This window comes from Schistocerca serialis, chromosome 2 (assembly GCF_023864345.2).
Source record: "Schistocerca serialis cubense isolate TAMUIC-IGC-003099 chromosome 2, iqSchSeri2.2, whole genome shotgun sequence".
NCBI classification, from domain to species: domain Eukaryota; kingdom Metazoa; phylum Arthropoda; class Insecta; order Orthoptera; family Acrididae; genus Schistocerca; species Schistocerca serialis.
Window position 1 is genome coordinate 1,063,994,929 of NC_064639.1, and position 23,751 is coordinate 1,064,018,679.

Consider the following 23,751-nt stretch of genomic DNA (forward strand, 5'->3'; position numbering starts at 1 on the left):
TAATAGTTTTCACAATGAAACTTTGTCTCGAAACGTGGCAGAAAATCCAAATATATTCTTGTCGTATGTAAAGTATGCTAGCGGCAATAATCGATGACAGTGCTGCTAAAACAGAGTTACTAAACACAGCTTACTGAAATTCCTTCACCAAAGAAGACGAAGTAAGTATTCCTGAATTCGAATCAAGAACAGCTTCCAACTTGAGTAACTTGGATGTAGATATACTCAGAGTAGTGAAGTAGCTTAAATCACTTAATAAAAGCAAGTCTTCTAGTCCAGACATAGGCTGCTTTCAGCGTACTCTGATGCAATAGCTCCATACTTAAAAATCATATGTAACCGATCGCTCACGAAAAGATCCATACCCAAAGATTGAAAAGTTACACAGGTCACACCAGTATTCAAGAAAGGCAATAGCAGTAATCCACTAAATTACAGGGCCATATCATTAACATCGGTATGCAGCAGGATTTTGAAATATGTATTGTGTACGAGCAATATGAATTACCTTGAAGAGAAGGGTCTATTGACATAGAATCAAAATGGATTTAGAAAACATCGTTCTTGTGAAACACAACTAGCTCTTTAGTCACACGAAGTGTTGAGTGCTGATGACAAAGGATTTCAAATTGATTCTATATTGACTTCCCAGGGTTTTCCAATGGGTATGTTGCAAATCCACTTCTCAGGTTTGCTGCCAGATAGTACTGTGTAAATCTCACAATGTTTCGTCAATTCAGCTGCTCAACATCTTCAGATGTTGCTGTCACTGCTGCACAGTGTAGGATCCTTACCAGATAGGATTAATGGAGCACATGGAGAAAATTCAAAGAAGGGCAGCACGTTTTGTATTGTGGAGAAATAGGGGAGTCACGGACATGGTACAGGATTTAGGGAGGACATCATTAAAATAGTCGTTTTCGTTGCGGTAGGACTGTCTCACGAAATTTCTATCACCAACTTTCTCCTCCAAATGCGAAAATATTTTGTTGACGCTGACCTACATAGGGAGAAACCATCATCATAATAAAATAAGGGAAACCGGAACTCACATGGAAAGATGTATGTTTTCGTTTTTTCCACACAATGTTCGAGAGTGAAATAACATAAATTTTGAAGGTGCTTCGATGAACCCTCTGCCAAGCACTTAGGCGTGATTTGGAGAAAATCCATGTAAATGTAAATGTGGATGTTATCAGACTGTCTGTTTATCTGTATGTCCGTTAAGACCCCTTATACGTATCAAGTTGAAATTTATGTCACATGTTAAGGTCTATGCTCCGTTGGCGGTATAATAAACGTTAGATTTTAACTCAGTGCAATCAGAAGATATGGCCTCAGAAGGTATGGCCACTTCTGTCACATATTTTGACACTTATCATAACCTGTAGGATACATTCCATAGGTCTAGGATCATGAAATTCGGCAAGAAGAAAGGTTTCACAGTTCAAGTAATAGAGAAAATCTGAAGTCATTAATTTGTGATTATATCAAACGAAAAGATTTTTTGTCTTTGTTATCCGTCTGTTTGTTTGTCTCTCCATTTGTTAAGATCCCTTTTTCTCAGGAATGGGTAGATTAATTTTTGTCACATTTAGATGTCTGTAATCCTTTGGTGGTGTAAAAATTGTTAATATTCTATGTCATTTCAGTCAAAAGGTATGACCATTTATGTCAGATATATTTTGTACTAGCAAACTCACTCATTAAAACCTACATAGAACTTCCCCTTGACATAGAATCATGAATGTTCGATGAAGAAGGGTTTCACAGTACAAGTAAAGGAAAAGATTGCAAAAAAATAGTTCTCTTTTCATTTGTCATCTGATTTCAGACTTGAAATTAAAACGTTCTCGAAAGCCTTTGAATCCCTGGGACCAATATATTGCCAGTATCAGTGTCCATAAAAGGTAAAAATTATCGAGCTCCTCGGTTTCCAGCACGGATGAACTGTCTGTATTCAAAATTCAATTTGTATGGAACACTCAGCACGCGAGTCCTACCAGAACCTGGCCAATTTTTCGCTTTTAAATGTGTGGCGTCTTTTGTGCAAGAGCTCTTAATGCCAGTTCACACTGGTCATCACATCGTGTCACAGCTCCATCCACCACCACGTTGTGCACCATCACATCAGGGTGTATTCACATTGCCCATCACATCAAGTCACATCCATTTGCTTAACGCAGTCCAAACAGTGAAAGCAAGGCTACAAGTTACCATTCGTGATGCAAAAAGTTGAAGTATAGTATAGCAATTGAGGAACTAACAATGATAAAGTTTATTAATGGCCATGGCAAACTTCATAAAGTTATGGTGTTGATCTGTATTGTGTGGTAATGTGCTGCAAAGTAAAAGAACATTTCAAAATACCGTCAGTTATTTGATACGAAAATATGTACATATAGACACATCAAAAAATATTTATAAGAGAATAAATAAAGCCTGTTAACCTTATTCATTATGTTTATTTTCTTACATAACTAATAATGTAATAAACAACTGTATTTCATTAGAGCTGACATTTTCACGTGAAATGTTATTTAATGAAAATTGCTTCATCAACTGATGTTCTTAATTATATACAGCATAGGCAGCAGTTCTGTTATTGTGAAACTTAAATAAATTTTCACTCTCAGATATGTGTTCTCACTTATGGAAGAACACTCAATGGAGGAAATATAATGGAAAATTTGAATTTTGCCACGAAAACAAAGCATAATAACACATTGGCCAGCCAGAACATAATGACCAATGACCTACTATCGATATAAACCCGTTCAGGCGATAACAGCGACACCAAGAGAGGAAAGACCGCTAGTCAGAAACATCAACAGAGCATGTGATTCTTGAGTTTCTCCCGGCGTATTTGATAATCAAAATATCCACGGGTATGCTGCCGGTCTATAGTGTCCAACGGGCACAATATTTCGGCGATCATACATGTCGCCATCATCAGGTGAACTGACGAACTGAGCTCCTGTGAACGTGCCGGCACGGAGATCCGTACGCTATGGCTGCTCAGAGGGAATTGGGTTCGGTCGCGGCGGCGGCCGATTTAAATACCCTCCGCCCGCGGCGCGCTCCCTCCGCCGTCCGCGCCCCGCGCCCCGCGCCACGGTCGCGCGGTGGAACAGATTGCGACGGCGTCTGAGATGACGTCGGTGTGATGGCTCTGTCCGCCGTGGTCGTCACAACTATACGTTTGCTCGATTTACTCTTGATTAACCCGATCGCTGGTTGCCAAGCCTTGCTAAGATTATAGCCACAGTCACGGTTTATGAGGTCGTCATTGGTGCGAATTTCGATGGCCTCTCTAACAACGCTCTCCCAGTATCTCGACGTCTGTACCAGAATCCTCGTGCGGTCATACTCCATGGCGTGATTTTCCGACAAACAATGTTCAGCAACCGCCGACTTGCTCGGATACATCAGTCGAGTGTGCCTCTGGTGTTCACAGCATCGATCCTCGACGGTAAGCATCGTCTGACCAATATACGACTTGCCACATTGACACGGAATCTGGTACACGCCGGCCTTCCTCAAACCAAGGTCATCTTTGGCGCTCCCCACCAGTGCACGAGTTTTATTTGGAGGACAAAACACAGTTCCGACCCGGTGTTTCTTCAGAATGCGGGCGATTTTCCCCGAGAATGCGCCTGTGTATGGAATAAATGCAGTGCCTACCTCCTCCCTCGTGACTTCATCCATCTCAACAGGTTGTGCTGCAGTGGTTGGGGGGAGAGCACGTTGAATCTGCCACTCTGAGTACCCATTTTTTCGAAATACAGTTCTCAGATGTTCCAATTCCTGGGGTAGACTCTCTGCGTCAGAGATAGTGCGCGCCGTATGTACTAGAGTTTTAAGTACCCCATTCCTCTGTGAAGGGTGGTGGCAGCTGTCTACGTGCAAATACAGATCAGTGTGCGTAGTCTTCCGATACATCCCATGACCTAGGGTGCCGTCAGCCCTTCTCTTGACCAAGACGTCAAGGAAAGGTAATTTACCCTCCGATTCAGTCTCCATAGTGAATTTGATGTTGGGGTGTATGGAGTTTAGATGTGTAAGGAAGTCAAGGAGTTTATCCATACCATGTGGCCAGATGACGAAAGTGTCGTCCACGTAACGGAAAAAGCAAGTAGGTTTCCATACGGATGACGACAGGGCTTCCTCCTCGAAGTTCTCCATGTACAAATTGTCTTACCGGCTGACAAAGGCAATGCTACAGTTGTTGTCTCCCATAAGGACTACACTGATAGGATGCAGAGCCTGCTAAATAACGATTCCTACCGGAAGATCAGCGTTGACCCTACAAAGAAGGTGTAGAACAAGACGAGGGCGCTTCTCAAGGACGCAGATTTACCGGAGGGTGACGCTAAGAAATTGTTACCCCAAGGTCCGGTACCGCCTAGACTATATGGACTCCCGAAGATTCACAAAGAGGGGGTACCATTACGCCCCATTGTCAGCTACATCAGGGCACCTACATATTAGTTGGACAAATACCTGACGGGAATATTAAGTCCTTATGTGGGTAAATGCCCTCATCACATCCGTAATTCCGTGGATTTTGTTAAACGCCTTGATAGCTTCAGGTTGTATGAGTCAGATATCATGGTGAGTTTTGACGTCATTTCCTTGTTTACGAGGGTACCCCTGCGAGAATCACTAGAATTGATTAGTCAGAAGTTTGACGAGAACACCACTGAACTTTTTAGGCATGTCTTGACTTCCATGTATTTTCTTTTTAATGGAGAATACTACGAACAAACGGAGGGAGTCGCCATGGGTAGCCCACTCTCACCGGTGATAGCGAATTTGTACATGGAGAACTTCGAGGAGGAAGCCCTGTCGTCATCCGTATGGAAACCTACTTGCTTTTTCCGTTACGTGGACGACACTTTCGTCATCTGGCCACATGGTATGGATAAACTCCTTGACTTCCTTACACATCTAAACTCCATACACCCCAACATCAAATTCACTATGGAGACTGAATCAGAGGGTAAATTACCTTTCCTTGACGTCTTGGTCAAGAGAAGGGCTGACAGCACCCTAGGTCATGGGGTGTATCGGAAGACTACGCACACTGATCTGTATTTGCACGCAGACAGCTGCCACCACCCTTCACAGAGGAATGGGGTACTTAAAACTCTAGTACATACGGCGCGCACTATCTCTGACGCAGAGAGTCTACCCCAGGAATTGGAACATCTGAGAACTGTATTTCGAAAAAATGGGTACTCAGAGTGGCAGATTCAACGTGCTCTCCGCCCAACCACTGCAGCACAACCTGTTGAGATGGATGAAGTCACGAGGGAGGAGGTAGGCACTGCATTTATTCCATACACAGGCGCACTCTCGGGGAAAATCGCCCGCATTCTGAAGAAACACCGGGTCGAAACTGTGTTTTGTCCTCCAAATAAAACTCGTGCACTGGTGGGGAGCGCCAAAGATGACCTCGGTTTGAGGAAGGCCGGCGTGAACCAGATTCCTTGTCAATGTGGCAAGTCGTATATTGGTCAGACGATGCGTACCGTCGAGGATCGATGACGTGAACACCAGAGGCACACTCGACTGATGTATCCGAGCAAGTCGGCGGTTGCTGAACATTGTTTGTCGGAAAATCACGCCATGGAGTATGACTGCACGAGGATTCTGGTACAGACGTCGAGATACTGGGACAGCGTTGTTAGAGAGGCCATCGAAATTCGCACCAATGACGACCTCATAAACCGTGACTGTGGCTATAATCTCAGCAAGGCTTGGGAACCAGCAATCAGGTTAATCAAGAGTAAATCGAGCAAACGTATAGTTATGACGACCACGGCGGACAGAGCCATCACACCGACGTCATCTCAGACGCCGTCGCAATCTGTTCCACCGCGTGACCGTGGCGCGGGGCGCGGACGGCGGAGGGAGCGCGTCGCGGGCGGAGGGTATTTAAATCGGCCGCCGCCGCGACCGAACCCAATTCCCTCTGAGCAGCCATAGCGTACGGATCTCCGTGCCGGCACGTTCACAGGAGCTCAGTTCGTCAGTTCACCTGATGATGGTGACATGTATGATCGCCGAAATATTGTGCCCGTTGGACACTATAGACCGGCAGCATACCCGTGGATATTTTGATTATCAACAGAGCATGTCTTATCAGTGAATGTGCTGTCCATGTGGAGAATGGGGAAGGTGTGCAATCTATCTGAGTTTGACCGAGGGCAGGTTGTAATGGCCCAGAGGCTTGGCACTAGCATTTCGGAAACTGCATCACTTTTTGGGTGTTTGAGGAGTGCAATGATCAGTTTCTTCAACACATGGCGAAACTAAGGGGAAACCACATCTGGGTGGCCACTCCTCATTACAGATGACGGATGTTGTAGACTAGAAAGATCAGTAAAACAGGACAGGCAGTGAACTAGGACTGGCAGCGAACTGTGATGGAACTTACATCAGACTTTAATATTGAGCACAGTACTAGTGTGTCCGAACAAACACTGTACGAAACACTCCTAACAATGGGCCTCTGCAGCTGACCACCTATGCATGTGCCAATATTAGCACCAAGACATAGGCAACAATGACTGACCTGGACACATGAGCATCAGCACTGAACACTCGTGCAGTGGGAGAGCATTGCATCGTTTGATGAATCCTGATATTGTCTCTATCATGCTGATGGGAGAGCGCGAATCCGTCGTCTACCAGCGGAACAGCTCCTTGACATGTGTACTGCGAGATGGAGACAAGCTGGCAGCAGGTCCATTATGCTCTGTAGAACATTCACATGGACATCCTTGACTCCAGTCGGGCTTGTGCAAGGTACCATGATGCCCAAGGAGTATCGTAAGCTAGTAGCAGACCACGTACACTCCTTTATGGTGATTGTTTCCCACGGTAGTGGTATTTTTCTGGAAGGTAATGCACCATGTCATTAGGCCATTAGTGTGATAGAGCACTTGGAGGAACACTCTGACTAGTTCCAATTGATATGCTGGCCCCAATTCACCAGATGTGTACCTGATGGAACATATTTTGGATGTGATTTGAACGTGGTGTCAGAACTCATCACCTCCCTCCCCAGAATTTATGGGCTTTTGGTGACTGTGTACAGATGTGGTGCCAACTCCCTCCAGCGACCTACCAAGGCCGCATTTCTTCCACGACACGGCGCGTCGCCGCTGCTGCCTGTGCCAAATGTGGACATATCGACTTTTAGGTAGGTGGTCTTAATGTTCTGGCTGATCAGTGTTAAATAAAAATTAAGACGTAAAGGCACGAAGTCCACTACTATGAAATGACCAAGAACGGTGAAAATAGATTAACTTAGCAGACGACAACACCGTCAAAACTTTCTTCGCGAGACAGATGGACGTGACGTGAAGTGACGTGACGGTTTGCTAACGGCCTGCGTGAATGCTGCCTTTCGAAATGCACTGTGGAATGTTTTGATGTGACGCGATTTGACGGCCAGTGTGAATTGACCTTCTGAGGAAAAATTTTGAAGTGCTCATGGAGGCTTTGCAACGTACTACGAAAACAAAGCAAACAATAAAATAAAGTCTGCGAAAATACAGAAGCGCGAACTCTACTACTTACTGTAGAGAAAACACAGAAGCACGAACTCTACCACTATAGAGTTAGTGGACGCGACGCAACTTCCCATGATAACAGACGATGTGACTCTTCCATCCACAAACATCAACGACAAAACTTTCTTCCCAAGAAACCTTGATGCTGACTATCGTTTCGCTCGGCATGTGTGAATACTACGATTTGCATTGCATTGTGGCACATTTTCACATTCTGTTCCATCGACTTTCAATCTACCTCAACTATGACGTGCGAGTAGTTATAAGCGATTAATATTTTAGTTTCCCCTAGGAATGAGCATACCAGAAAGTAAAACTGAAGGAAGTTCTTCGCTACGAAATATTGCAAACATTGATAAATCGCTATTGTGCCAACTGTCAGGTCTTTGGGTACACTTTCATTTGGTGTTCTAGGAAGCCATATCACAACGCTGCCGCAGCATAATTTATTACAACACAGACAAAACAGCACAACAACGTGCAGGAAAAATTTAAGAAATATCTTTGGCCATTTCTTCCAGCCAATAATAAAAAATGTCGAAATGTGAACTGTAAGTGTTGTTGCAAAGAAGGGAAACGCCCTTGCGTATATCTCTTCAGAGCTTTAAAAGCTCTTGTTCTACATATGGAATACAAATTACAAAAATGCTTATGAATCGTATGTGTAGTATCCATGACACTTTTGAATGGGATATGTCTGGGCCAGTGAAGAACGCGAGGTGCTTGCAAGTGAACTTTAGTCGAGACATTACAGCAGAGATCACTGCGTTAGAGGCAATATATTCTCACTCTAACTTCGACCCAAGGCCCCAAAATCCCGCAAATGGCCTACGGTGAATAGCGGACAAATTGAATAGCGGGCACTATGCTGGTAGAATTACGCCCGAAATCTGCTTTTGTTTGTATCGTAGTGTCTTTAAAGTTAGATAGTCAAAACAAAATATGATGGGCCCTATGGTTTACAATTATAATTTATATTCTGCTGTATATGTTTAGAGATACGAAAGATAGATGGAACTACACTATCTTTCAGTCTCTTGCAGTTTGCCTAGTTTGCAAGGAAACAACTTTCCTCAGATTGTTCTGAAAATAGAAAATGGTTTTCTGTCAGTCGAAAACCTTGCCTTTTGACGCCATTTAACCATTTTTCTAAAAGCTGTGGTTATGAAACAGAGAACACTCGATTAAATGCACATTCATTATCATGTTGTTACATTTTTATCAGACAAGTGCATTAACATACAAAACATCTAAATGTATCATTGTACCTGTGGAAGGCAACATTCATTACGTTTACATGCGACACTTCTTCTTAGATACGAAAACGGATCTTCGGAGGTCGTTTTTCGCAATCGTGTTTACGTGTTAAGGTCTGACACCGATTTGCTAGCCCAGTTGAATATGGCGCCTGGGAAACAGCTATTCTAGTTTCTGATTTAGCCAGCACAGTTGCTATTTCTTTTCACTTAAATATTAGAGGTAGACACTTTCATGCTCAGCCCAACATAATAACAATAAGTCACACTGTCCATATTAGGCGAATATTTTGAAATCAAGCCATAACCTGACAGTCAAAGTAAGTTTCAAAAACGATTGTGCCTTTACATGGGAGCAAAATTCGATTGTAGAAGAGGAAAACCGGCAGCTAAAAACGGATTTCCAGAACCGATACAGGCATGTTTACATGATCAAATAGAAACGGCATTGTGAAATTGGCTTACAAAATCCGCTTTTGGGTGCCCCATGCAAACAAAGTGATTGGTTACTTTATCGACTTTATTTATGCATTTAAATGCTATCTTCGTTAGTTTTCTTCACATAAACTGTAAAGTGTAGACAGCAATTACGACAGGCAAATACTGTGTATATTCCCCAATAAATACGTAATGTTCGATCCGTGTCCTTGCACGCCACAATGAACTACTGCAACTGCATCGCTCTTTTGGAGTCTGGTTCCTTTTACAAACGCTCTGCTTCATCCATAGATAGTTTCGATTACAGTCTAACATAACAGTCGCGACATTTCGCGCCTTTTTTATTGCCTACTGCACCAGCAGTTCGCCAAGTGGGCAGTAAGTAAAAATGTTGAGTTCGGTGCGATCGTGAAAGCGAAAGCGAATAGTAGTTGGGTATTTCGTTTTGTACAATGGTTTTTACAAACGGGAGTGTCTGTAGCACAATAAATTGTCGCGGCACTCACTGCTGTAATAGTTGTCACCATTTGACAGCTGGAGCGACACTAGCGTTCCAAGCGGCGAGAAAGGAGAACGTCAGATGCATAATGTTTGTTTTGTATGCCTTTGTTGCGTGATTTACGAAGTATTTGATTTATTTTTTGCCTACAAGAGCTTGTGTAATATCAGAAGACATAGATGGTTATAAACTAAGAGCAAGTAGAGATAAAAAAAATCATGAATCCAGTGACAAACTACAACACATTCATGAAGAAACACTTGTGACATTGGATAGAACCACAGTCTGTGATAGAACTGCAGCTTACCATGTTTATATCCAAAGAGTATAAACAGACAGATTCACACGTAAGAAGCACAGACATCCGCCTCTATGTGCAAAAGGTATCGACGACCCATTTGCCGTTTGGTAGGCCTACTGTGTTTTGGTCTTTGTCGCTTGCTGCCACAAGTACGACTTTCATCTTTATATTATTCTAAGTGGAACAAGCAACTGCCAAATAGTGGGACAAATATGCTATGCGTGTAAACTCCACGTCCTCAAAGCCAATAACACTTTCAGACATGCTGTTTTCTATTAAATTTGCCATTAGAGACATTTCGTCCAATGACATATTCACTAGTTTATCAGTATCGGAGAAATGCCATATACCTTGTGCTTTAAAAGGTGGAATATACTGTCACTTATCCCACATTTTATTTGTATGCCTTCCATATACCTTTGTAATGTACGCACTGATGGAAGCATGAAACATTCTGACAAAATCCGTATACCAGAGGGCTGTAATGTGACAAATTTAGAGCAAACAGCTTATTCTCGTCTTTCCATCTTGCAGCACGTTTCTCCTTCTATAGTATGCTAACTTTGCTTAACAACGAATAAATGGCAACTGTTTTAAAATATCAGGATTTCATAGTCTTCGAAATTTGCTTGTCCTCCTTCGCTTGATCCTACTCATACAGTTTCTGTTGCTGTCTGTAATTAAAAGATAGACACTTTCCTTGTCCTGTAATACTTTTGCGCGAAGTCTGGCGATCTGCACATTCTGACACTCCGCACGCATTTGCAAGACACAAATAACTGCACTTAACCTAACCATTCCATCGCCAAAGCAGGTCTATGGTGACGATTCAGATGAATTCGACACTGATGTGTGAAGAGTTGAAGTGGCCGCTTCTGTGTCATAGGACGGTTTTACAGCTTTAGACGGATTGTCGAACCTTTGTGGCAATTTCTTCTTCATTGTCGGTTGACGTGGCAAATTTGGGATGTCAAACATTCCGCATGGGTTTATTATTGTCGGCATTCATGAACAAAACTTGGCATTACTATAAACGTAAAGAGGGTCTTTTTTCATAAGATCTTCTTCTATTCACTACCCATTTTCTGCTCTTAACGAAACATTAATCATTAATACACATATAGTTTGCAAGCCAGTCCTAACGACACAGTATAGTAACATGATGGTATACACCTCTCAGGGTCCTTAGGAAACCTAAAAGGACAGATGTGACGTCTTCTTCTTGTTGTTGTTGCAATTTATTGCGCTGCAGACGCTCCTGTTTGAAAAACCAAAATACACAACTACTATTCGCTTTCACGATCGCGCCAAACTCAACATTTTTACTTACTGGCCAATTGGCAAGCTGCTCGCGCAGTAGTAACAAAATCGACGTGAAGTATCACTCTTGTTATGTGGTCGCGACTGTTACGACTGTGGTTTCGATAGTCATCTAGGATCACAAAGCATATCTGTGGTTTAAAACTTCAAAATGTTTGTAAACAAAACGATAGAAACTTGAGTGAGTGCGTTGGTTTTATGGTTATGTGTTTGTTTAGTGTACTATAGTACCAGAATGCGAACTCTGCGATTTGTGCATGTGGGTAGACTGCACATACCACCCGTGTCACATGAATTCGGTATACTAACATTCGGAACCTGCCTAAGAGATTTGGTGATTCGATGTTCGTCTGCAAGTACCAAAAGACTTTATCATTTTACACATTCGCAACATAATTTAAATTATGAAAAAATCATCAGAAACGATAATAGAGAGAATTTTGTTTTAGGCGAAATTAGGTCTAAAATTATATACAATTCTGTTCTGCACCGATTAGAATGGGAAAATAGATTGGCAGGCTTCAAGAAGAAAAGAAAAACGTTGAATCGCGGTGAGTCATATCACTGCAGCCCTGTCGCATTAAAGTACGTAGAAGACATTGCAGATAGCGAGACGGAAGAACAGCCAGAAGCGGTGTTCAAAGATGAAAAAGTGGACTTTCCGTACAGGACTTACAGTGAATTTGGCAGTAGTAGTCTCCATTCTTCTCGGAATAATTCTGGTGAAAATGGTACTGGAAAAATAATGGTGTCTGAGTTTACTACAGAACCTGTTCCAAAAGAACAGACCAGTGAGCATTATATAAAAAGCTGGATGAATGATTATGAGTGTTATGATGGTGATGATATAGAACCACCCTGGGAACTTAACTATGGTACACCTGATACAAATATTCCTGTGAGTAATACCTCATGTGGGGGATGTGGTGCTTTATTACACTGTCGGGACACTGCAATACCTGGCTATCTACCAAGTGAGATATTTCTTCGTCTGAATGAAAGTAACATTAGTGGGACCCTGTGTCAACGATGTCATTTCATTAGGTATTACAACACTGTTCTTAGTGTCACAGTACCTGCTACTGAGTATCCGAAACTTTTATCCGAAATCAGGAACAAACTTGCACTTGTTGTTTTGATGGTAGATCTCACTGATTTTCCGTGTAGCATTTGGCCACAAATACTTGATATAATTGGCAGAAAACGACCAGTGGTGGTTGTTGGGAATAAGATTGATTTACTTCCACAGGACTGCAGTGGTTTTCTTGATCATGTCAAGAAATGTATCATTAAAAGTCTTGATCAGACTGGCTTGTCTGCTGCAAACATAAAACATGTAGAGCTGATAAGTGCTCGCACTGGATATGGGATTGAGGAACTTATTACAAGGTTACAAAATATGTGGCACTACAAAGGTGATGTATATCTGGTAGGTTGTACCAATGTTGGAAAGTCTAGCCTGTTTAATGCTCTTCTGCAATCCGATTTCTGCAAAGTAAAGGCAGTGGACCTTATTGAGAGAGCTACTACATCCCCTTGGCCTGGAACAACAATGAATTTGCTCAAGTTTCCTATACTTCGCCCGTCTGGATGGAGGCTATATATGCGCACTAAGCGTCTTTTGGCTGAGAGAGAACGCAAACAAGCAGAAGATAAACTCCGACATTTTCAGTTGAAACGTATGAATGATGTTCAGTACGCCACACTTGTAGGTCACATTGGAAGGACATTTCAAAATGAAGAACAACCTGAAGTGAACGATCCATTTTCTGTTAGTAAATCACTCACTATCCAACAGTCAGGTATAAATCCAGAAGATCCTGAATTTAGTGAAAGCAGATGGTGTTTTGATACACCAGGAACAGTTCAACCTGACCAGATCCTGAATTTGCTTACTACAGAAGAACTTATTTTGACATTGCCAAAGAAGATGTTGATCCCTCGCTCATTTTGCTTAAAACCCCAAAGAACTTTGTTTATTGCTGGTCTAGGAAGACTAGACTATGTTGATGGAAACGAATCTGTTAGGTTCACAGTATTTGCATCAGATTGTCTGCCTGTCACTATATGCCAAACGGACATTGCAGACACTGTATATTCGTCGCTGCTGGGCTCTTCACTGTTTGTTGTACCATGTGGTGGAGACAAAAGATTATCACAGTGGCCACAACTTGCAACTACTCCAAAGAGCATTTCTGTTGTGGGTATCAGTTCAAAAGAAAGCTGCACTGATATTGTGTTGTCATCTGCTGGATGGATTGCTGTCACTCCTCCTAAGGATCATGTATGCAAATTGCAAGCATGGACTCCAGATGCAAGAGGAATATATGTGCGTCAGCCTGCCTTACTGCGGTATTCTGTTAACCTGCGTGGTGCCAGAATACGTAAAACTCCAGCATACAGAATGGGGCGTGCTGTTTATGTCAAAAATTAATTTTGACATGATGCAAACTGCTCAGGTACATCTAATACAAATATATAAAAAATGAATTATATTTGGCTTATCAGTAATTATTAAGAATAAAGTTAAATTATAGCTCACCAGTAGTTTTCGTCTGGTATAACTTGCCCCTTTTGCTCTAGAGAAATGTCTTAATTTAAAACAAGCATTTAAAGATTTAATTGACAGATTTTACAATGAAACTTTTTGTTTTGAAACAACATTGTTCTTAACAGATACCATTCTAAATTTCTAGTGAAATAGACAGTAGAACTGAAACAAGTGGCAGTGTGAATAACATTTTAGGACCAACAAAATGATAAATTTTTGACTGAACTAGAATACTTCAGTAACCATTCAGGTCAGATTCATTATATTTTACCAGTGAGATTAACTGAAGTCTTCGCTACTGCAGTGCTTCACCAATTCACACCAAAATTGTAAATTTTCAACTGAACCTTGGCCTTGGGCTACACTACAGATCGGTATGTTGCCACAACTAAGATTTCCTATTCCCTTAAATCCTCACCTTCCAGCATAAACTAGACTTTTAGCTTTGCTGCAGGTAAGTCTGTCGCAGCAACCTACATTCCAAAAAATAATGTGGACACAACACAGGTATTGTCAGTGTTCTGTTCTCTTACTGTTTGTGCATGCATAACTTCATACACCACAGCATTGTTACCTGACAAGAAGGAGGAGTCATCTGATACTGGTAGGTTCAGTTGACCCTTCCAAGATTGCTAATATGATAAATGTATGTGTAGATATTCAAATGCTTGATATTTTAAATGGAACATACTGTATGCTATTATGAAAATTCTTGTTAACAATGTGGTATTTCAGCCACCTCTTGAAATCTTGGTTATGGTGACAGACTGATCTGACGTGTAGCCCGTGGTCTATGTTGGGTTGGAAGGTGACAATTTGTTTGTAAGTTTTCAAAGCCAACAAATGTGAATCCCAAAGAAAGGTTGTGGTTACAAATTGACCTTTCATGTGCCTTAATGTTTACGTCGCACCACAAGTAACACACCGTTCATCATAAAACCAAAAAATTGCAAAGTAAATTCAAAAGACCTATATTAGGCAATGAACCTGTCTCCAAGTATTTTGAAGCATATTGCATATGTGTATCATGCATAAACTACGAAAAATGCAAGGAGGTCCAAAAGGTACCTTTCACCAAATTTTTGACATCAAAACTTTGCCAGACTGGGACTTGTGTTGACATCAGGCATTGCTCTTTCTGATAGGTATCATGGCAAGACCCCATTACCCAATTTCATTCACAGAATCAATACTGCTGACATCTCTTGACTACTTCCCAAATGGCTTATAAGCTGTTCTGGATGTAAGATAAACTGTAGCATTACGGATTTATCAAAATTCACATATCAAAAAGTTTTGCATCACTTCGTTTCTGAGAGTTCCAGAACCTGTACAGATAATTGTAATAGAGATCAACATAAACATCATTTCTGCTGTTTTTGTTGCTCATGAAAACTACAAATTGCATGTTGTACCACCATACAGCGAGACCTTCAGAGGTGGTGGTCCAGATTGCTGTACACACCGGTACCTCTAATACCCAGTACCATGTCCTCTTCCATTGATGTATGCCTGTATTCATCATGGCATACTATCCACAAGTTCGTCAAGGCACTGTTGGTCCAGACTGTCACACTTTTCAATAGCGATTCGGCATAGATCCCTCTGAGTGATTGGTGGGTCACATTGTCCATAAACAGCCCTTTTCAATCTATCCCAGGCATGTTTGATAGGGTTCATGTCTGGAGAACATGCTGGCCACAAGATGTGCATGATAGGGGCGCGAATTGTCGTCCATGAAGATGGGTGCCTCACCAATATGCTGCCGCTATAGGTGCACTATCGGTGGGAGGATGGCATTCACATATTGTGCAGCCATTACGGCACCTTCCATGACCACCAGCGGCGTACGTCAGCCCCACATAATGCCACCCCAAAACAGCAGGCAACCTCCACCTTGCTGCATTCGCTAGACAGTGTATCTGACCAGGTTGCCTCCAAACATGTCTCCTACGATTGTCTGATTGAAAGCATATGCGACACTCATTGGTGAAGAGAACATGATGCCAATCGTGAGTGGTTCATGTCGCATGGTTTTGGGCCCATCTTTACCATGCTACATGGTGTCGTGGTTGTAAAGATGGACCTTGCCATGGATGTCGGGAGTGAAGTTCTGCATCATGCAGCCTGTTGTGCACAGTTTGAGTCATAACACGACATCCTGTGGCTGCACGAAAAGCATTATTCAACATGGTGGCGTTGCTGTCAGGGCTCCTCTGAGCCATAATCCTTATGTGACGGTCATCCACTGCAGTAGTAGCCCTTGGGCGGCCTGAGCGAGGCATGTCATCAGCAGTTGCTGTCCGTCTGTATCTCCTCCATGTCAGAACAACATCGCTTTGGTTCACTCTGAGACATCTGGACAATTCCCTTGTTGTGAGCCCTTCCTGGCACAAAGTAACAATGCGAACATGATCAAACCGCAGTACTGACCGTCTAGGCATGGTTGAACTACAGACAACATGAGCCGTTTACCTCCTTCCTTGTGGAATGACGGGAATTCATCGGCTGTTGGACCGCCTCCGTCTAATAGGCACTGCTCATTCACGATTGTTCACATCTTTGGGCAGGTTTAGTGACCTCTCTGAGCTGTCAAAGGGACTGTAACTGTGATACAATATCCACAGTCAACATCTGTCTTCAGGAGTTCTGGGAACCGGGATGTTGCAAAACTTTTTTTGATGTGTATAGTATTCAGGAATTAACTAAATGTGTAGTTACATTTCAGTTTGACACAGCACTGAATCCAGCCCACTCAGATTTCTTTTATATTTGGTGCATTCAGTAATCCAGATAAGAAATGGAAAACTACAAATTTGCAAATGACAGTTGTGAAATAAGGTACAGGTCTGCAAAATGTGTGAATTGTGAAATCTTCATGTGTCTGTCTCAACATAAATAACTATAATTCTGGTTCTACTCCAGATACAGCAACAAAACTTGTATAATTCAAAAATGAGTGAGTAGAGCTTTACACTGATATGTGATATGGTGAGTTTCTAAGACTTGCTACATTTAGAGTCATTGACCTTGACCATGAATACATCAAAACACCCCACTTTTAAAACACACACACACACACACACACACACACACACACACAGCTACCTGTTTCCTTTTTTTTCCATAACAGCAGACAGTAGCACTCACTATTATGCTAACAAATTGGTGAAAATTTCCTGCTGTGAAGAGCCAATCAGAGGTACTTTCATTTCAACCTGTTGTCATTAGCTTGTTTCATGGGAGTGGATTGTTTACTCAAACTACAGTATACAAGTGCTGGGAAGTAGTACTATATTTAGTTATAGTTTGTAAAAAATGGATTTCAAGCCAAAATTGTATTGTTGTACTTCATTTAAAGAAGAACATAATGCAAGGGTACAGAAGAATTCAAGGAATGTTCAGGAGTGGATGGTAAACAAATCTCCTGATATATTGCCAGGTGGGAAATTTGCAGCAAATATCACAAAACCTGTCAATTCCTGCAGGTGTTGCCTTAGCTGTGCTAGGTATTTTGAGAGACGATATTAAGTGCAGATGAAATAGCATCGGATCTGGCACTGGATTCTTTAAATACTAGCCAGGTGAATATCCCTTGAAGAAAAATCGACCTCAGCATGAGAAATATAACAAAAAGCAAAAACTGAAAAATGTTGCCCTAGTGTTGGAGCTTATATACCAGGTGATCAAAAAGTCAGTATAAATTTGAAAACTTAATAAACCACAGAATAATGTAGATAGAGAGGTAAAAATTGACACACATGCTTGGAATGACATGGGGTCTTATTAGAACCAAATAAATACAAAAGTTCAAAAAATGTCCGACAGATGGCACTGGACAGCAGAATGTCAGTGACTGCGCATGACAATTGTGTATAAAAGGAGCCGTAATGAGAGAGAGAATCAGATGCGCCAGCAGTCCCAGCATGTTGACGTTACCTGAAAAGGGAAGGGGATTCGAATGGGTAAAGGTCCGTTGACAAATGCAGCTGTGGCGAGAATGATTTCGAAGTTCGAAGCCACGGGTTGTTTGGACATAGACCCCGTAGTGGCCGACCGAGCACAAGGCGTAATGCTGCTGAGACAGTTCAGGAAGAAATGGAGACTGTAGCGGGTTCGTCTATGGACGGGGAAGTCAGTGCTCATGCAGTTGCACGTCGCACCGCCATTCCATACACTACTGTTTGGTTGGCACTTAGGCGTAGCCTCTGATGCTATCCATACAAAATCCATTGGCATCATGAACTGTTACCTGACGATTTAGTGAAGTGGGGGGCATTTGTGGTGTGGGCGTTTCAAAAGATGGCGGAAGATGACGATTGGTTGAGTAATGTGTTGTGGACCGACGAAGCTCATTTCATGCTCCGAGGGTCTGTCAGTGCCCACAACTGCAGAATCTGGGCTACCGCAAATCCTAGAACTGTCATGGAAACTCCATTGCATGACGAGAAAGTCATGGTATGGGTTGGATTTACCACATCTACCGTTATTGGGCCTTTTTTCTTCGAGGAAATGCGTGATTCTGGTTTTGTAACTGCTACTGGGCCGGGTGAGAGGTACGCCGATATGTTACAGAATCGCATCATCCTCAGCCTGGCTGATAAACACCTGCTGGAACGTACGATGTTTATGCAGGATGGCGCTCCACCCCATATTGCTAGATGCGTGAAAGATCTCTTGCGCGCGTCGTTTGGTGATGATCGTGTGTTCAGCCACCACTTTCGTCATGCTTGGCCTCCCAGGTCCCCAGACCTCAGTCCGTGCGGTTATTGGCTTTGGGGTTATCTGAAGTCGCAAGTGTATCGTGATTGACCGACATCTCTAGGGATGCTGAAAGACAACATCCGACGCAAATGCCTCACCATAACTCCGGACATGCTTTACTGTGCTGTTCACAACATTATTCCTTGACTACAGCTATGGTGGTGGACATATTGAGCATTTCCTGTAAAGAACATCATCTTTGCTTTGTCTTACTTTGTTACGCTAATTATTGCTATTCTGATCAGATGAAGTGCCATATGTCAGACATTTTTTTGAACTTTTGTATTTTTTTGGTTCTAATAAAACCCCATATCATTCCAAGCATGTGTGTCAATTTGTACCTCTATCTACATTATTCTGTGATTTATTCAGTTTTCAAATTTATACTGACTTTTTGATTTTCACAATACAGTATGTGTGTGTGTGACAAAATACAAATTTTGACAGTACTTTCGAAGAGCTGGCGTATGATGAGAAACATGAAAGAATTTTCCGCTTCAGATTCCATAGTGTGAAGAGCAAGGAGTTAGCAGCAGAACATGGTATATCAGTGACAAAAAATCCAAAGACAGGTAAGACATGCCCTTAAAAAACCATTGAACTACATGATTTTTACCGTGACTATAATGTGAGCCTTGTGACGCAAGGAAGAAACTCAAATTAGAGCACATAAGCCGAAGCAGCTAGGATTGCACAATCTGAAAGAATTATATGTGTATTTCAAAGACACATTCCCAGATGTAATCACTGGATTCTTTAATGGGCATTGGAGAGTCAGTGATTGCTATTTGGAAAGAACTGCTGTTAAGAGACACATGGATTTGTTGCAGGTATGAGTGCCATTGATTGGTGAGTTGCTTATGTCTTACAAAATTATGAAGAAACAGATGAAGTACAGACCATCTCCTTCACTTATGTTTCCTACAATACGAGACACTTGTGTTATCAGGAGATGTGATATTCCTACAAGAATGGCTCCAGTGACACAAACTGGGAGGTCATACTCGTTCCCTGCATCAGACCTGGTTAACATTAACAATGTAATTATTAGAGACTTGTGAAATAAGATGTAATCACTTTTTATTCCCTTTCCAGTGAAGCTATACTGTAAATGATTAATAATACCACTAAAATTATATAAACTATATTTCTGTACATTACTTATGAATTATATTTTTTAATAATTTGTATTCCATATTTATGTGCTACCTTATGCATTTTGATAGTGTACTGATGTTGAAAAAATAAACTTTTGGGCATGATCAATTAGTGTGCCATCTTGATACATACCATGTTTATAGCAGCATATTGAAGACGTTTTTAAAAAGACAAAGTTTAAGATCAATGATGCTGAATGTAAAAATTCCTAGAAACCAACCGTGTTGCATGTCAATGTAAAGCTCTACTCTGCAGCTTTTCAAAGATACAAGCTGCATTGCTGTGTCTGAATTACATACAGAATTATAGTCATGTGTGTTGAGGCAAACATGTAAATTTCACCCAATCTCCAAACTTTGCAGACATGTAACATTCTTCACAATGCTCGTATACCTTTGGAAATTGGTAGATTTCCATCTCTTATCTGGATCATTGGATGCACCAAATTTGAAAGAAATCTGATATGATCAGTTTGAAAATGTTACTTTTCTGCATTGAGTTGACAAACTGCCCAAATGATATTTGTTGTAAGTTTAAATGGTTCTCGCATTACAATATCCCAATTGTTAGTTTGCTGGTTTTAAGTCTTGCACATTCCAAAGTAACTTAATTTTAGTTAGGTGGTGGTTCAATGGGTCATTAAATGCCAAACAGATCCTACTGTTCTCTTGAACAGCTGTGTGTAGCTCTCTTGTATACCTTGGTGTCTAGATTCAAGAGATTCATCTTCCAAGCTTCTGAATTTAGATTTTGTGACAGCTTTTTGCCAACCATTCTTACTTTGGAGTTTATGCCCCCATCAGTTTTTGAAATGCTCGGCACAATGGCAAAATTGATATTTGAATACCGTACAAAAAAATTCCTCTGTCCATAACGAATTTCAAATCGGTGCTTGTTGCCCAGTGGGGATGTGTATAATGTAACATAATAAATGATCATGCAAAGCCTTTAATGGTGTTAGCTGCATTTGGGCATTGAAATCAATCAATGGTAACAGGTGAAAATTTGTGCCTGGCCAGTATTCAAACTCAGATTTCCCACTTAAAGTGAGTGGTCACATGAACCTTATCTGAAAAGTAGGGTAGCTCATGGTGCATGAGTAGCCAGACTGTATTTGTTCAGTATTTAAGGATGAGAGAACTTACTGATTTGCAACAAATTTTACATGTAATTTTACATAAAACTTTTTCTTACTGGCACCCCCCCCCCCCCCCCCCAACTCAAATTAATGAAAGGAATGAAGTTTATTGCTTACTACATTTTTGATGTTCATGCAGTATAGTATTCATGTATACCATTGAATGTACCAGCAAAATTATATCATTGTATGACATACATCAGGAGATACGACATCATAAATGGTAGGATGTGTCAAAAACTGCTGCATCACGCATACTGTTGTTCGCAACAAATTTTGCAGACAGTATCCATATATTCCACTGGATGTAGCTATGAAAATATATCATCGTATGACATATTGTCCAGGAGATATGATGTCAGATATTGAGACGCATGAAAACTGCCGCATTATGCGTAATGTTTTAATTTATTACTTCTTTGCTACTAACTCTGTTCGTAATACCTTTCACGGACAGTATCCATCTATACCTGTGCAAAATTGGATCATTTTAAGATACATAGTTGTGGAGATACGGACCATGAACATTGAGCTGCATGATAACAAAGCTGGATTGTGATTTTGATACAAATAAGGTGAAAGATGTGTAAAAATATGCATGAAATATGTTACATATATGGGAAAGTTCTTACGCGGGCAAAGCCTAGGGTAGAAACCTCCTCATAAACCCCTTGATTGATTTCAGCCAAATTACGTACACATATTACTTACTATCTGAAAGAAATATTGTGGAGGTAAGAACCAGCAACTGCACATATGGGTGAGGGTGATTATTAGAGAGAGAAGAGGGAAGGAGGAGCTGGGCAGATAAGGGGGGGGGGGGAGAAGGAGGGGATGGACACAGATAGGTTGGAGGAGTAGTTGTCCTGGAAGACAGGTAGGAGGAATGGTCAGAGAAAGGGAAGAGGGGGAGATGGAGAGAGAGAGACAGGAGGGACAGTTGGGAATGGCAAAGAAAGGAAAGAGGAGGAGATGGACAGAGAGAGGAGGAGATGGACCGTGAGAGGAGGGAGGAGCAGGTGGGCAGAGCGGAGCAGGAGGGTGAAAGAAGTGGATGGAGAGAGAGGGGGATGGAGGAGATGGACACAGAGAGAGGGAGAAGCATACGATGGACTAATAGAAGATTGAAATAATACATACTCAGACAATGCCGGGTGCTCAGCTAGTGTATGTATGTAATTAATAATAACTTTTACTGGAGCAGCAGTTCACAATCTTACAATAGATCTATATGGTACTGGAAATTTCTGGTAAAATGTAATTGAGTTAGGAGTAAAAGTAACAATTCACTGAATGGTAGAGGCATTGACAGGCACATAAGCAAGATTCAGAACTTTGCCACCTCTGGCATGAATCCTTTATCGATCTCTCTCTCATCTAGTTGGAAACAGAATAATGATATTCATTTGATCTGAAACAATTAACAATTTTGATAATGATTTGAAGAGACAACAAATCTGAAATGACCATTGATTATGTCATGTTCTCATAACTAATGTTACATTACTATATTTGTGACATTGTAGGTCAGTGATATTGTTTATTTCTAATATGTAGTGTTCTTTTTCAGTTGTCTTGTTCGAACCAGCTAAAGAAATGATTCGGATTGATCAAAACATGTTTGCCTTACATCATATGGCTTAAGGCAGCACAGCATACAGAGTGAAGCAGTTTCTGCATGTAGGTAAAAACAATTAAGTTAGTCAGATGTTTCTTCCTTTCTCTCTTCATGTGTTATATCTGTGAAAGAACAGTGCAGAGATAATAACTTCTCACTTATTGTGGGGACTGTTGGGAGTGGAGGAGGCGGCAGATGTCTGATGACTTCAGGCAGGTACTGAATTGTTTATAGCTGTTGCCAGTCTCATTAGCAGATAGCATTGTAGTAGCCATTTGGATGCAATGGTTACCCCACTGTCCATTTCCGTGGTTAGTATATTATTTTACAGGTTAGCTCTTACAAAAAAGTAAAAACAGCAACAGGTCATCTTCAGATGACTTTTTGTGTTTAAAACTACATTTGCCTTATGCTGTACACGAGATGTTGGCCACTTTTCATGGTGACAGAAGGCGATGTGTCATTTTATACTTTATGCCATAAACTGATGCAGGATTTTTCGACGGGACCAACACCGTAATGAAAAACAGCCGAAGTCGCATGTACAGCATAAGGTGAACATAAATAGCCATCTGACAATCAACCCATTGATTTGAAATGAGTAATATCATTATTTGTTCTTAAGCAGCAGCTTTATTAACAGTGGCTGATTGCTGTTTTTTACATTTTGTAAGAATTAACCTGTATTTTTACAAAGCCACAATCCCACCAAACTCAATTATTGACAAAATATGAGGGTTGAAACTTTAATAGTGGCAACTATTTATTTACAGCTTCTCAAAATAGATACATGTTTCAAAGTTTTACTGACCTTCAAAGTAGTCACCAGCATTGTGTATAACCCATTACCAGCTGTGTTGACAGTTAGAGCAGCGTGTTCTGTTGTACGACGAATTTGTAGCAATTCTGAAGCGAATGCCGTGAAGCGTTTCCTTCAGTTCAGAAACTGAGTTGAACTCACGAGGGCTCAAATCAGAGGAGTGCAGTAGGTGGTCTAGCACGTAGCAGCCCCATCAGTCAAACAAATCAGTAACAGCTGCAAAATGATAGTCAGGTCCTGCAGAAAGTGTCATCGCTTCCTTCTCTAAGCTGGTCGTAGGTTGTGTTCCAAAAATGAACAGCATA

General features: G+C 41.4%; 1 protein-coding gene across 6 annotated transcripts in view; it reads left to right on the plus strand.

Moving 5' to 3' along the window:
* The window catches only part of LOC126458519 (nitric oxide-associated protein 1), a 245,603-nt gene that overhangs the window by 211,323 nt on the left and 10,529 nt on the right, over nt 1-23,751 (plus strand). For 2 of the 6 annotated variants that reach the window (XR_007585648.1, XR_007585647.1), the window contains exon 2: nt 22,579-22,688. Coding sequence is in view for 2 of the 6 variants with exons in the window: in XM_050095621.1 (XP_049951578.1) it covers nt 11,633-13,831 (2,199 nt within the window). In the remaining 4 variants the exon portion in view is untranslated. Of the gene's footprint in view, nt 1-11,541; nt 13,857-19,542; nt 19,855-22,578; nt 22,693-23,751 lie in introns of those variants that run through there. The other 4 variants (XR_007585646.1, XR_007585645.1, XM_050095621.1 and 1 more) reach the window with 4 other exon arrangements.